Source organism: Pelecanus crispus, chromosome 13 (genome assembly GCF_030463565.1).
Source record: "Pelecanus crispus isolate bPelCri1 chromosome 13, bPelCri1.pri, whole genome shotgun sequence".
Taxonomy (NCBI): domain Eukaryota; kingdom Metazoa; phylum Chordata; class Aves; order Pelecaniformes; family Pelecanidae; genus Pelecanus; species Pelecanus crispus.
In genome coordinates, this window is record NC_134655.1 from 23,588,604 (window position 1) to 23,603,272 (window position 14,669).

Consider the following 14,669-nt stretch of genomic DNA (forward strand, 5'->3'; position numbering starts at 1 on the left):
TTCTTCTAACTTCTAGAGTGTTTCTCAGATGTCAGATAAATTGTACTGAATAATGAAGTGTTCTCCTTCCTTTGCAGAACCTCGTTCTCATGGAAGGACAAACTTCATTCAGCGAGACGAAAGGAGTCTCAAAATGCAAGAACACCTGAAGAAAAGACTAAAAGACAGACAAGCTAGTGGTCATACTAACAATAAACTTAACAGTCCTCCATCTTCACCACATAAAGTTGTTAATTCTTCCAGCGCAACAATTCAGAATGGCAATGGAAAGGGACAGCAAGGGGCAGGAGGACCACTAAAGCAGAAGCAGATAGGAAAAACAAAGGGCAGTCCGGATGCGGAGATGGGAGGTAGGTTGCATTGAAAGGGTAAAAATAAAAAAAAAAAAAAAACTAGATTCTTTTGTCACAGAAGATGCTATAAGTTCATTGCAGAATAGTTTCTGAAAAAATGGAATCTGTAAATGTCTTTGGCTATTCAGGATTAGAGAAAGCCTGAAATGCTTTTCATTATGTTTGGATTTTTTTTCCTCTAGAAATAATAGTAATGTCAAGTTTGTTCATTTGAGATTTATCGAATAAGATCTTCAGGAAGATTTAATTTTCAACCTTTTGTTTACTTCTCTGCCTTTTCTGACCCAGGACTGATCAGTATTCCAAGTGAGGATGACCTGTGGGTACTTCCATAAAAAAACTTCTGGTGTCATTCTGTGTGGTACTTTTCAGATAACTAGGAGTTACTGAAAACTTCAAGAAATAGGAAGGTTTGAGCAACTGTCTGTACAGGTTGCTATTTGATCAGTTGTAATTTCGGTTCAGCACATTATTTTGCTCAAATGAATGTTCGAGCTTTTTAATAGCTTGTGGCTATTTACTTGCGTACTAAAATACCTTGTGTACAGCACCTTTGTCTCCCCTGTTGATTTGAAACGGTGTCGCTGAAATTGCAGACAGTTTCTTATCATGATTCCTTACATGATTTGTGCATCCTCTAGTGTTTTGTATGTGTGTCTTAAATGAAATGGTCTCGTTAGGCTGCAAGGTCTAGTCCTCATCTGTGACACTATTGTATTTAACTCTTTGGTTAGAGAAATAAAAAAGAAATGTGACTTTGTATCTTGGGAAGTAAATAGAGGTGGAAGCTTTTATCCAACTTGTTTCAAGGGCAAAAAATATACTTGATGAAAGATTTGTCTTAATACAAATTTAATGGAGGGGGGGATGATTTTATTTGCAGACAGAGTAATATCCTGAATTGTTTGACGTGGACAATTGTAAAGGTAGGATTCAGTTTACAGCTGTAACCCCTTTGGTACCTGTAGGTATTTTTAGTGTGCAGTTTTGATCGGGCTTCTTCCAAATTATGCCTAGACCAAGTGTTTTGCAATTGAAAATGAAGGAAAGCACATACAATGGAGAGATAAGATCTTATGTAATTTTTTAAACACCTTTCATTTTTGGAGGAATGTTTTTTCTGTTGTCAAAGAAAACCTATTTATGCTCAGATTAGGAAAATATACCCTTTGTGCAGGATGTACTAAAAGGGTTCTTGTAACACTGTTAGTTTTGGATAGTTCGGTGTTTCTAGCCCTCATGCAGCCAAAACAAACAGGGGAAATGAACTTTGCACAATAAGTACTATTGTTAAACTCTTAATGAGGCGAACTCCATCTTGTGGTGGCGTTTTTGTAACAGACTGGTTTACTCTTGGGGTTTTCGGTAATCTGTTTTGTATTTGAAATTTCAGAATCTGACACAGAATCCAAGAAATGTGATATTCACTTGAGCATTGGCAAGCCAGTCGTAAGTATTATCCTTAAAATACCATTATTTTCTGTGCATATACCTTCTATAAAATAACATGTGTCTTATTGATCTCTCTTTCTTTTTTCTTAATGGTTTATTTTTTTAATCGAGAAAATGTATTTTAGTTGTCAGAGTTTATAGCTGGGAAAGGGCAACTGCACTATGGAAACCCACTATTTCTCAGCTTTCTGAAACAGTCTGTCTGACTCGGTTTCCCACTCTGTAAGCCAAGAATATATCCACTGTTGAAGTTGTCTAGTGTATGTGAGGGCTTGAGTACCTTGCAAACCAAGGGCCTGCTAAACTAATGGAAGTCTATCCACTCTTGGAACCATCCTTCATTCAGCGTAGAGGATTTAAGAATATTGGGGATGGAATTTACAAAAATAGATCATCTTTTTTTGTTATGTTTAGAAATTGGAGCAAATATTTGAGTGTTTACAGACTTATTTGGGAAGTTGGAGTCTGGTGACGTTAATTTAAAAGTCTAAAGGCTAAAACTGCACTGATATTTTTGATCTTGAGCGTGCTTAATGAAACTCTTCTTTGCATTATCTATACAGTAAGCATAGGTTGTATTCTTTTGCTCCAGGTTTCTAGCGATTCTTTGTTACGGTCGTATTTTTTTCATTGCTGCTTCTGACATCTGTACTTAATGTGAACAGAAGGCTGTGTTGACTTTGTCAAAGAAGATTGGGAGTGTGGGAATTAAGCAGCAAAAAAACTTAGACCAAAAATGTTGGTTGTAAGCACTTAAAATCAGAGCCTATTGCTATTGTATAGTTTAGTGTTTAAAGATTATGTGAGGGAGTTGTAATAGAGTTAGAAAGTTAGGCCATCTGACTGTGCCTAAATATAGATCTGGTGTCAGTGTTCAAGACTCCAAATCTGCAAATTTGCTCCAAATGAGTGACGCAAACAGTGCAGGTGAAATAGAAATTTTCTCTTCATACACTGAGACAATGTAGTGTGTACAGACGTTTGTTTAGTATTTGAAGGGAAATCCTTTGATATGATATTTTAGAAATGAAAAGAGGAAATCATTTAAATTCAGATAATGACTCAATATTTCCACTACAAAGGTAAAGAACTCCTCCAGTGAGGAACTTCATAGGCAAACTAGCGACACCATGTTATTGACTAATATACCTTTTATTACAGAAAGCAAACTTACTTGCATTATTTATGCTTTTAATAGGTTTCTGATATACAAGCAAGATCAGCCGTTCTGTCCTGGAATCTCCCAGTTAGTTCACAGAATGGAGAGAGCCATAGTCATAGTCCAGCAGCATTTACATTTGAAGTAGCAATATCCAACAGTGGTAAAAATGGAAAATTTAAATCTGTCTATGTGTAAGTTTAGTTTCTTCATTTAAGCACAATACCGATGTTTAAAAACATTAACCAATCAGCAATCTCTCTATCAGGAGCTGTTTGTTGACTTGCAGACCTACCTACTTCACATGAAATAAATTTTAAATAATATCACTAAGAGTTACATGGACAATGGAAAACATGAAAATTAAATGTGCGCTACATGGTTTTGCTTTTCAATAAGTTTTTATCCTTTAAAGTATAAGGAAGAGCTGTAACCTGTTTTTATCTTTTTTTTTTTTTTCCCCTTCCCTTTTCACAGTGGGGAAGAATTAACAATTACACTTCCTGATCTCAGACCAGCAACTGATTATCATGCCAGGTATGTTGCTGGGAATGAAATACTTCATGCCTTTGTTGATATGTTAATTACAAAATTACTGTGGCTCCATGAAAAAGGTGTGATCACACACAACTTGAGGAATATTCTGCAAAAATACCGTAGCTATGGACACTACTGTTGCTATCTAAATTCCCACTTCTAATTTAATGAAATTTCACCTAATTTTCTTCCCTACTATCTCCTCTGTCTCTTCGTTTTTCTCTGAAATACAAACTTTAAGTTATCCTCTGTTGGTATTTGTTAGAATGACAAGATTGGACTTGGTGAAAGAGATTGTTGCAGGCTGAAGGCAGTGGCAAATAAAATAATTTAGACTTTAACATGGATTTGCAAGTCTGACTTGTCAGCTTGGTTTGTAAAGCTGCTTCTCTAAACTGCAAGCGTCCGCAGCAGTGCAAGAAGGGAAGTGGAAACTGGTTGAAATGGGGAGAAGTTAGATGCTGTGTTACGAGGGAACAAGACGTGACATTCAAGAGTTGCCCTGCAGAGTAAATAAGCATTGCTGGAGAAGGTGTTTAACTGGTCAGGAAAAAGACAAGCTGGTTAAACAAGCCAGGAGAACACCGTGATTCAGCAGCGGAAGAGCGCGCCTCAGTGCTGGGGCACAGGAGACAGTTTTTAAGACTTACTGAAGGCAACTCCTGTGCTCAAACTGCAAAAGAGTTCCGAGCGTGTTAAACGCTCGGCACAGCTCCACTTGCACAGTGTAGCACAGCGTGTGTTTGGTTTGTAGCGTTGCTTTCCATACAGGCCAACTTTCTTTTCCCTACAATTCATTTGACAAGACAGATGGTATTTCTGAAAAATTAGTCAAGTCCTTGCTCTTCAAAACCAAACATAAATGAGCGTGGCTGTTCTGTCACGATGAGCCACGATTCTGTCCCATTTGAACGATTCCACCAATAAATGTGGCTTTATTGCCTGAACAGCTGACTTAGCCCGTTTTAGTATCCGTACTCCTGCGCAAGTAAGTGTTGTCCGTATTTGAATCTCAAGGGTCTTTTTAGCAAAAGGTTAATTTCAAGTCAGGTATTTTGTTGCCATTTGGTATCACTGGATACAGTTTTCATCATGCTTCCCACATGTATTTCATCACTAAAATATCTCCACTGTGAAAGATAGTAATTGTAAAGTAAATGAAGGATGCCAAATGGAGTCTTTAAGATCAGTAAGTGTACCTATGTGATCTCCATCACGCTACTCTTTCAGCAAGCCCCTGTCTCCCTGAACAGAGAACGGAGAGTAGTGTTTCTTTTGATGGTGGGCATCAGTTACTAGAACCTGGAGCGACATCGTAAACTCACTTTTGTTTTACTTCTTCCTGAATAAGGCATGAAATTGTTGTCTCTTAGAGTCAATGAGCTGAAAGAAGGGGGAGTGGGCACTTGTTTCCCGTAACGTGAAGCAGGCTGGTCTTGTTGCTGTAACAATTTGGCGATTAAACGCATTTCTAAAGCTGACAGCTCTTTCCTTACATTTTCAGGTGCTAATTAATTGTCCTTTGTTCAGAGTTTCAGCAACCAGCAGCTCCATAAAAGAATCCATTTCGGAATTAGTGAGTTTCACTACAGAAAGTTGTGAGCCAGACTGTCCAGCTGCACCGAAGCTAATTAGCAGAACCAAAACCAGCCTGAGTTTGCAGTGGAAGGTAAGCAGTCTGATGCAGTCATGTATGGTATGTTTAAATTAGCTTTGTCAATAATTCAGTGTGTACTTTAGGTGTTGGCTTTTAAGTTGCTCGGTTAAGAGTGATAACCGAAATCATGATGGCTTCTTCCTCTTTCTTCCCCCGCTTAGTTTCTTGCATATGGCTTTAGTGGGGCAGAGTTGGTAGCAGGTCTCTGAATATGAATTATTTGGTAGTAAAGTTCTCTTCTGAACTGGCAGCCCAGGAAAGGATAGAGCACTTATGTTTTCGCTTGGGGTTCCTGGGTATAACTTAACATTATAATTCAGTGGTCTCATTCTCACCAACTCATAGTGAATTTCTTCGGCTAGTTTGTAGTTTTAACTTTCTGAATCAGACTTACGAATATATACAGTATCTGTGAAGGCTTGTTGGTAACGGTGTTTTCTTCTCTCTTCATGTTTTTCTTATGACAACGCTTTTACCTAGAAAACAGCTTATAGCTAAATAACTTTAATTAGTTAAATTATTTGTATAATCTGTACTCGGAAAGCAAAGGTTGTCCCCAATTCATGTGTCATAACAAACACAAACGTTGCTCGTTGGAATGCTTATGTTGCTCAGACAGTTGGTGAGCACACCGTGCAAGGACACAAGGAAAAAAGCTGTAAGAATATCATTTGCATTACTCATAAAATAAAACTAGGCATAAGTTCTGAACTATCAGAATTAATAGAAGTAGTAGAGCAGCCTGGAGAGCCATCAGGAATGAGCAATTAAACTAGTTAAAATAGCTGCTAGTATTTAGCCTTTCTAACTCACTTTACTGAATGCGTGCATCTGTGCCCACAGTAGAGTTTCAGATTGTCACAAGTGTGTTTGTGGAAGAGGGCTGTTCTGTATGCCTACTGCAGATTCCTTTCAGCCCTACATTAAATATTTTGTTTTAAAAGGCAGTTGGAGTATATTGTATTCAATGGTTAAAATGTTTTTTAATGTGAAAAAAAATATATAAAAGTACAACCATTTGATTTTAACTTTTTTCATTGTTTCTTTATTTTCAGTCTTCAAATGACAATGGTTCCAAAATAACTAATTTTCTTTTAGAATGGGATGAGGTAAGACCTTTTCTAGTGAAGAAAAAAAAAAAGAAATCATAATGACATCTGTAGACCAATTATACTTAAAAATACTTTTTGCTTAGGTACATCAGCTATTTTCAGTGCAGCTGTCCAGGCAGTTTTAAAGGGACAGGCCAAGTAAAAAGCTTGAATCAAATGACTGTTATTGCAGCAATTCCAGTAGACAATCCTTTCGGATCCTCTGAGAGCACAGTGTAAAACTCCCTTATTTGGCTCTTGTCATTCAGAGCATCGTTCATTCCTACGCTGTTTAAATGGATGAGTGTTTGGTAGCTGTCACAAATATCACTCAGCTTTTGAACTTCTTACTGAAATATATTCCAAAGTGATAAGAAACTTCAAAAATATGTTTTGTTTTCAACTGCAGTCATTTATTACCATTTTGTCAAATCTACAGTGCCAAAAAATGTACAGATATCTCAATCAAAATGTGGTTTTTAATCCTGAGCATTCTTGATAGTACTAGCTGCATACTCAGTGTGACCATGATGACATTAGCTTTTTACATTCTTTAGGCTTACTCATTTTTTTTTAATTATTATTAAATTAGTGAAATGAAATTTAGGAAATTTGAGAGTGAAGAGGTTGACCTTAGCAGGGAGCATACAGTTGCCATGCCAAACGTTACTCAGGTTGTTCTCACTTTTTTAAAGGGGAGGAATGGACCCTTCAAAGAATGCTACTACGGGCACCTGAAGCAGTACAAACTTACCAAACTCTCTCCTTCTACAAAATATTCACTCAGATTAGCTGCTAAAAATGATATTGGAATGAGGTAATGAACACACCGTATCGTATCGCTTACTTTCTCACCAACTGCGTCTCCCTGCTGTTAATATTTTTTTAAAAATATTTTTTCAGTGGGTTCAGCGAGACAGTGACGTACTATACAGCAGGAATTGTCCCACCAGCCCCATCGCCCCCAGTGCTTGTTGAAGCAGGAGTGACCTGGCTGTCAGTCAAGTGGAGCCCACCGAACGGGGTGTCTTCAGACGACTCTGTCATTTACAGCTTAGACATGGAAGAAGAAGGTTCTGTAAGTGCCGGGTTTTGTTACGTGTGCAAAAGCCTGATACACAGCAGCACTTAAATAATAAAATATACTCTGTATTTGATTTCAAATAAAATGCTGCAAAGTACTGCAACAGTTGGCAAGTGTTGCATGTATTAGTGAAACAAAGATGAAGTTCAAGCTAAAAAAAAAAAATTTGATTGATCTGATCTTTTGTTTTTTTTATTGTGGAAAATTAGTGACTGCATTCTGTTCTTGTTTTCCCTCCTTTACAGGGTTATGGTTTCCAACCACAGTACAATGGAGATGAACTCTCATGCACTTTAAGAAATCTTAGGAGGAGTACTTCCTATAAGTTTAGGGTTTGTACTATATTTTGTTTCTAATTTAATTAGGACTATATGCTTTTCTGGAGTTTTAGCATTTTCATAGAGCTAAGACACTTTCCGTGGAGACAGCAGAAAATTACCTGCAGTACTCTTGTTGTTATAATAGTTTTTGGTGGAATCATAATACAAATCAGATTTTTTTTTTTTTTTTCCCCCTAGCTAATTTTGTTTTCTTTTAAATCGTTGTCTTTTCTGTTGTGGGGGTTGTTTTTTTCACGGAAGAACTTTATAAATCAGCAGTGTATTACTTGTCATTAAATCAAGCATTTATTGTATGTTCCGTTCATTCCTGAAACAGCTCTTTGCCTACAACAATGAAGGAAAAAGTAGTCCTAGTGAGGTGGTAGAACACAGCACCAATCCTGACAAACCTGGACCACCAAGTAAACCAACCGTAAAGGGCAAGATCCATTCGCACAGCGTGAAAGTTACGTGGGGTAGGTTACCTCTTGTTAACGCTGAATTTGAATGCTACATGTACAGTCACTCAGTAATGCAGATTAAAAAACAGAGGCAAACTCAGGCTAATTATTTGTCTCTGCAGATATTGTTATTGCAGGAGAAATACTTAGCATTGCCAAAGAAATTGTGACATGGTTTGTTTTGGGGCTGTAGCGCAGAAGTAGAGTTTTTCTTTATTCATTTTAGAGAAGCAGTCAACACTATTGGGTGTTGTAATAGCCTCTAGATTTACTTTGATGCTTGAATAATTTTCATGCGCTCTTAAAAAAATAAGAGATGATAGCTGAAGTTGGCAGTATTTTCCTAGTTACTCTTCTTCCTGGCATAATCACAATTAATAATAGGAAAAAAAACTTATTCTGGAAAACGTGTTGTGAAGATATAGGTGCGCTGTTTTCTGTTTCTGTTTGAATTAAGTTTTCTACTTGAATGTATTCTACAATGAATGAATATGTTCTCTGAAAAAGCTGGTAACAGAATAACGCATTGGGTTTAAATCTTCTGTAATTTATTTTAAGATGTTGATTTCTTTCAGAACCACCCAAAGATAATGGAGGATCAGACATTACTAAATACATTTTGGAAATCTCAGAAACGTCAGTTGGTAAGCAGTCATCCTTAAATACTAATTCAGCTCGTGTGCTAATTCAGTGCACCGATTCACTACTCGCTCTAGCAATTACTGTTCTCTTTTCACACGTGTGTATTGTGTTGTACCTGTTCTTTGCATAATTGCTCATTCCAGTTGGATTCCGTGGCTTGATTAGCTCTTAATTGTGGGGGAGAATTTTCAAGGTTGATTTTTTGGCAAAAGTTCTGGAGTGTAAAGTATTTTCTCTCTTTCCTCAGGAAGTAAATGGGACACCATATACACTGGTTCCCAGAGAGAACACGTGTGTGACCATCTCAAGCCTGGCACTTCATACAGAATGAGAGTTTATTGTGTCAGTAAAGGTGGTGAAAGCCAGGTGAGAAAAATGAGAATAAATTTGCTTCTGAAAACCGTTTCTAGCTATGCTTTAGTGAAATGTTGGTTTGTGTTTCACTCTAAAATAACATGTATTACTGCTAGGCTTCTGATGTTATGACTGTTACGACATCAGCCGTTCCTCCCGGACCGTGTCACGCTCCGTGCCTGGCAGGCAAAGCTAAGCCCAAGGAAATCACTTTACAGTGGGGTAAGCTCCAGTGTTTCTGAGCAAAATATTTTTCTGATTTTAAATGTCAGAACAGAAATGAAAAATCTGTAGAACTCTTCAGGGGAAAAAAAATAAAAGTAGATAAATGTAGTCTGCGTCCTTAGTTGGTTTGGGGTTGGTTTGTTTTTTTTTTTTGTTAAAGAAGACCAAAGCTTGCTAACCCCCTCTGACTGGGTGATGCATGCACGTGCAGCGATACGGTGAGACTTAAGCAGACATAAATGTCTTCCAGTTGGAAAGCTTGCTGACTGCCTCATTACTGACACGTGTTTGGCAATTTAAAAATCAACCCTCCTTTTCTCATTTTTATCTTGGTAAAGGAGATAATCAAAAAGTAATGAAGATACAGTGGTTTTTGAAGGAAATACGTGGAAAATATCTGAAAAAAACTGGTGAAGGCCATCTTAAACTAATCGGTATCGGGGGGGGAGAAAAAGCAAGGTTCATAAAGTGTTTCTGCTCAGATATATGATAAAAGCCTGCACTCTTAACTTTTAGAATTGATTGATTCAACTTTTAGCTTGAGGCTGATCAGAAACTTTTTAAAAGAAAAGTGCTTTGTGAAATGAATAGGAAAAAAACAAATTCTCTTTTTATTTCACAGGCCCACCATCTGTGGACGGAGGTTCCGACATTACAGAATATATTGTAGAGATGGCAAACTCTGAACAAGATGAACGCAGACAAGTGTATCAGGGTCCAGCATCTGAATACGTAGTAAACAGTCTACTTCCAGGGAGAACGTACTGCTTCTGGATACGAGCAGCAAATAAAGTTGGGGTAACCGCTGTGCTAATGAGATAATTTTTTTTTTTTTTTTTTTTTACACGAGAGAGTAATGATACTATTGTCTTACAAGCCTGATGATATTTTGTAGCTTCTGCGTTCTGCCATAGTTCTGTTGAAGGACCAAACTTTCTTACAGCGTAAAAAATATGATCTAAAAGAAGACGCAATAAATCAGGGCTGAAGGAAGGACCGGATGTCCCTGACTAAGGGGATGTTCGCTGTGTGTTGCATTTCTGTTGTTGTTTACTGGATTACTGTCAGCACCGAAGGTAACTAGTCCAAAGTTAATGCTAGGTATTCTCTTAGAGCTTTCAGTCATTTCTTTGACTGCAGTGTAAACCCTGCATTTCTGGCTGTGAGTAACCACTTAATGTTTTGTGCCTTAAGAAGCTGCCTTATGTTTTACAATCAGCGTAGACTCTGCAGATTGGTGGTGTGGGAAGAGCATTGTGTGGAGAGGGGTGTGTTCAAATAACGCCAGGTTTGAAAAAGGTTGGGATAAATGTTGGTTGCATAAAAGTCTGTCTGAAACAGTGCCCAGCTGCTTCTGGAAGCCGGGTCCTGACTAGAGGAAAAGGAGGAGTTACAAAACCATAGCAGAGGGAGGATTACAGATATCCTGCAGGCACAGGGCCAGTTTAGAGAGTAAACTACCTGAAAGGAATTTTAAATGGTGCTGTGAAACTAAGCACTGAACTCTTCTATTTCTCTATCAAGTTAAAAATAATTTGTTTTCTTCAGCTCATATGCTTGCACATCAGTTCTGGCTCTACTGCTGTCGCTGCATTCATGCAATCGTATTTTCTTGCAGTTTGGCCCTCACTCTGACAAAGCGGAGATCTCTACTGCTCCAGGACCCCCCGATCAATGTTGCAAACCCCTGATAACTTGTAAAAGTGCAACTTGTGTTGTAGTTTCATGGGAGGTAGGTTTTAATTTAATTTTCAGTAATACATAAATGAATATTTGGCTTTTAGAATTCTAGTGACACACATGAGAGAGACAGAAATGGAAGAAACAACAAATGTTGAGGTGGAATATTTTGAGTGCATCTCTTTATAGAGGTATATGTTGGTTTTGTAAATTTTGCCAGCTATGGATTTCCAGCTTAACTGAATAAATTGGGTGACATTTAATCCTCCTCGTGGTATGGTAACTAGTATATAATACATTTAATTCATCCAAGTGGTAAGAAATTGTGAGTCATTCAAAATGCTGGTCTGAACTGCGTTGTTGTTGCAGACATGTGTCTCGATGGAAACCTTTTAACAAGCTGAACTTAAAATCGTGCGCTTGGCTGTGGTGGAAAAGACCTCAGGTTTCAACCCCAGTGCTTCTGTTCCAGTGTCTCTGCTCAGTGTGAGGAGAGATGACGCTTGTGTGGTGAACGTGTGTATGTGCAATAGCTGAAGGAAGATTTATCCCTTAAACCCACAGGGTCCTGTGTGCAATGGTGCAGAAATCAGTGAATACAGACTGGACTGGGGACAGGTGGAAGGATCGATGCATATCATTTACACTGGCCCTTGCCAGAGCTATGAAGTAAAAGGTCTCACACCTGCAACCACATATTATTGCAGAGTCCAGGTATGAAAAGCCTTTTGTTAAGCGTTACTGAGCAAATGAACGAGTGCATACGGCTTGAAGAAAAACTTCAGCTAGAGAGGAATAAAACTATGTACTGTCACCTACTAATGCAGTATAGAAGGTAATTGGTAAAAATGCTTTCCCTTCTCCCTCAGTCCCTCCTAACTACATGTTTCTAGAAATGAAATTGAGATCTAGCACTGCATTAAGTACCAGACATTTTGCTGAATTCACATTTTATTCTGGAGATTTTCCATTCTCTTCCAAATTGCTTTTAATAACACGCAAAAGGAAGCACGATAGATGTGACTGTCTGGTTAGAAAAATGTCGATTCGGCAAACAATACGTGTTCTCTCTTCCAGGCTGTGAACGCCGCTGGAGTTGGGTTGTTTGGCGAGACTGGTGTGGTGACAACCCCTGCGTCGGTGCCTGCAGCAGTGTCAGTACTGCATTTACTTGAAGAAGATCAAATGGAAACTTCCCTTCCTTTATCAACGTGCCTTGCAATTCAATGGGAAGAACCCTGTTGTCATGGGTCAGAGATCACTGGATATAATATAGAATATTGGGAAAAGCAGATTGTAACTGTTGGAAGAAGTACGAGCCATGTTCTTGACAATCTGCTGCCTGACACTCTGTACAGGTAATAATCAATTGTTTTATTCTGAAACCACATTTGTAGGATTTTCAGTCAATAGCTTTGAGGGTAGAGTTTCACATTTTTAGAGCAATTTTTTCGTTCGGCTTACAGACTGTTTGCTTGATCTACTCTGCAACTCTGAAAAACTTAAAATTGTCTTATCCGGAATCAAACCATGATGTTTTAGCGGCAAGAGTTAAGATTGTGGTGTTAAGATTAACATTCTGTCTTGCAGCCAAGGCTTTATTCTAATTTTTCTGGGTTTAGAGTTTTTATTCTGAAGCAATGCATATAATGGGATGATCGGTATCTCGCCCAAAGAGGATGAATGTACACTTAAGAGCAGCATAGCTGTTCCTGTGTTGCATGCTTAGGCTTGGTCAAAGCTTAGTTCAGGTTATGGATCTTCAGTGTCAGTGGGAGGCAAACAGTTCAGGTTAACATGGAAGACCTGGGCGCTTGTTCACTGAACAGAATAAACCTGAACAATACTGAGAAACACTGAAGCTTCCTTATGTTGAAAACGATGTAATTATGTTGACTTGTTTTGAAGTAGATTCTTTTTATAGTTAATTTCTAACTGCATTTTAACTGCTTCATTGTTTGGAGTTATATTCTTTACAAATTTTAACTCCTGCTTTATTACCTAGCGTTTTTTCCAGGACCTCGGTAAATTAACCATATAGCTGCTCTTCTTGCATTTCTAGAATTAGAATACAGGCTGTAAACAGCTTTGGAGTTGGTCCTTTCAGTCATTCCATTAAAGCCAAAACGAAACCACTACCTCCTGACCCTCCTCATCTTGAATGTGTGGTCTTCAGCTACCAGAGCCTTAAACTTAAATGGGGTGAAGGTCCTAGCAGAGCTTTAATTACCAACCCTACACAATTCAACTTGCAGATGGAGGACAGGTTTGGCAGGTAAGATAATCGGAACATGAAGGATATTGTGGCTTCATGACTTAGTATCAAGCTTTTAAGGCACTTTATGTATTCTCACTTCCGTTTGCTTTCTGTAAGTCATTTGGGCATCCCAGAGTTTGGCCCTTAGTTTGCATTTTTGCATCACAGCTTTCAACCAGCAATGCTGCTAATAGCTGTTGCACTAGTATTTACTTGTAAACAGTAAATACTATTTAAAGAGTAATATCTTACCGTCTTCCTTTGCTGCCAGTTTTTTTATTTTTTGGGGAATTCTCAAATGAAGTCCAGTTTGCATATAAGAAACGTGGGGTTGACAGCTGTTCTTTAACTTGAAATTACAACGTATCTAGTATATCCAAGAGTTATTCTCTCGATTCAAATCAAAAGTTTGGTCAGGTAGTTTCAGTGGTAGCCTGTGTATGGCTGTAGCTTAGCACCCGGACAGGCTGAATGAACGCTTTGTGAATGTAAATTAAGACTCTCACCGGTATGAATGACGTGTGTTGCTGATGTAATGCATATCGTGAACTGCTGAGGACAGCAGCAGAGCTCAAGCCGCCTAAAATTCGTTGGGCATGTCTGTAGAAAGCTGGGGCACCCAGAATGTATTGTCACTTTTTTGTACTGAAATATGAAAACGTTCCACTTACAATATTGACATACAAATCTGTGATTAGTGAAAAATACTAATTTGTATATATTCTGGTTTTATTTCCAGGTTTGTTACTGTTTATAATGGTCCTTGCCATACATACAAGGTACAGCGACTCAGTGAATCCACTACATACTATTTTAAAATCCAGGCGTATAATGATGCCGGAGAGGGAGAGTTTTCTGACGTTTACGCTTTCACTACAACTAAGTCTCCACCCGCATCTCTTAAAGGTGAGCTTACACTGCGCTAGGGACTTCTGCAAGCTTTTACAGACTAGGTTAAATGCTAAAACCTGACTCTCTTCCCAACCTGGCCTCTTTGCAGGGCCTTTGTGGGACAGAGAACAGAAACTAGCTGTGATAGGCGTTACCGTGGTGTGAGAAGGGCTCTACTGGTGTAGGACCAGCGTGTGGTCATCTACACCATAGCTGCTCCACCCCGACAGTGAGGATTTCCTCTGCCCACTTTCAACTGGGAAGTAATTTTTCAGGGTTATCTATCATTCGATATGCTACAACAGCACGTAGGCAAATGAGAACACAAATAATTCCCCTGATCTTCGCTTTCTAATATGAATGTTGAAGATTGCCATTAGAGAAAGTCATTCTGAAGATCAGAATGCTAATTACCTGCAGGACAAGGAGTTGGCTTGACCGTGTTTATAACATGTAATTTCAGCTCTGGAGATACATGGACATAAATAAATGCTCTTTTCTCTGGT

General features: G+C 38.4%; 1 protein-coding gene across 2 annotated transcripts in view; it reads left to right on the top strand.

Moving 5' to 3' along the window:
• The window catches only part of LOC104029082 (fibronectin type-III domain-containing protein 3a-like), a 29,488-nt gene that overhangs the window by 12,920 nt on the left and 1,899 nt on the right, over nucleotides 1-14,669 (top strand). For both annotated transcript variants that reach the window (XM_009480281.2, XM_075720396.1), the window contains exons 5-23: nucleotides 78-350; nucleotides 1,747-1,802; nucleotides 3,004-3,158; nucleotides 3,442-3,501; nucleotides 5,032-5,170; nucleotides 6,214-6,267; nucleotides 6,945-7,066; nucleotides 7,153-7,327; nucleotides 7,579-7,665; nucleotides 7,991-8,129; nucleotides 8,690-8,758; nucleotides 9,004-9,122; nucleotides 9,227-9,332; nucleotides 9,958-10,133; nucleotides 10,954-11,067; nucleotides 11,580-11,729; nucleotides 12,093-12,373; nucleotides 13,078-13,290; nucleotides 14,012-14,178. In XM_009480281.2, the coding sequence (XP_009478556.2) occupies nucleotides 78-350; nucleotides 1,747-1,802; nucleotides 3,004-3,158; nucleotides 3,442-3,501; nucleotides 5,032-5,170; nucleotides 6,214-6,267; nucleotides 6,945-7,066; nucleotides 7,153-7,327; nucleotides 7,579-7,665; nucleotides 7,991-8,129; nucleotides 8,690-8,758; nucleotides 9,004-9,122; nucleotides 9,227-9,332; nucleotides 9,958-10,133; nucleotides 10,954-11,067; nucleotides 11,580-11,729; nucleotides 12,093-12,373; nucleotides 13,078-13,290; nucleotides 14,012-14,178 (2,655 nt within the window). The remainder of the gene's footprint in view (nucleotides 1-77; nucleotides 351-1,746; nucleotides 1,803-3,003; nucleotides 3,159-3,441; nucleotides 3,502-5,031; nucleotides 5,171-6,213; nucleotides 6,268-6,944; nucleotides 7,067-7,152; nucleotides 7,328-7,578; nucleotides 7,666-7,990; nucleotides 8,130-8,689; nucleotides 8,759-9,003; nucleotides 9,123-9,226; nucleotides 9,333-9,957; nucleotides 10,134-10,953; nucleotides 11,068-11,579; nucleotides 11,730-12,092; nucleotides 12,374-13,077; nucleotides 13,291-14,011; nucleotides 14,179-14,669) is intronic.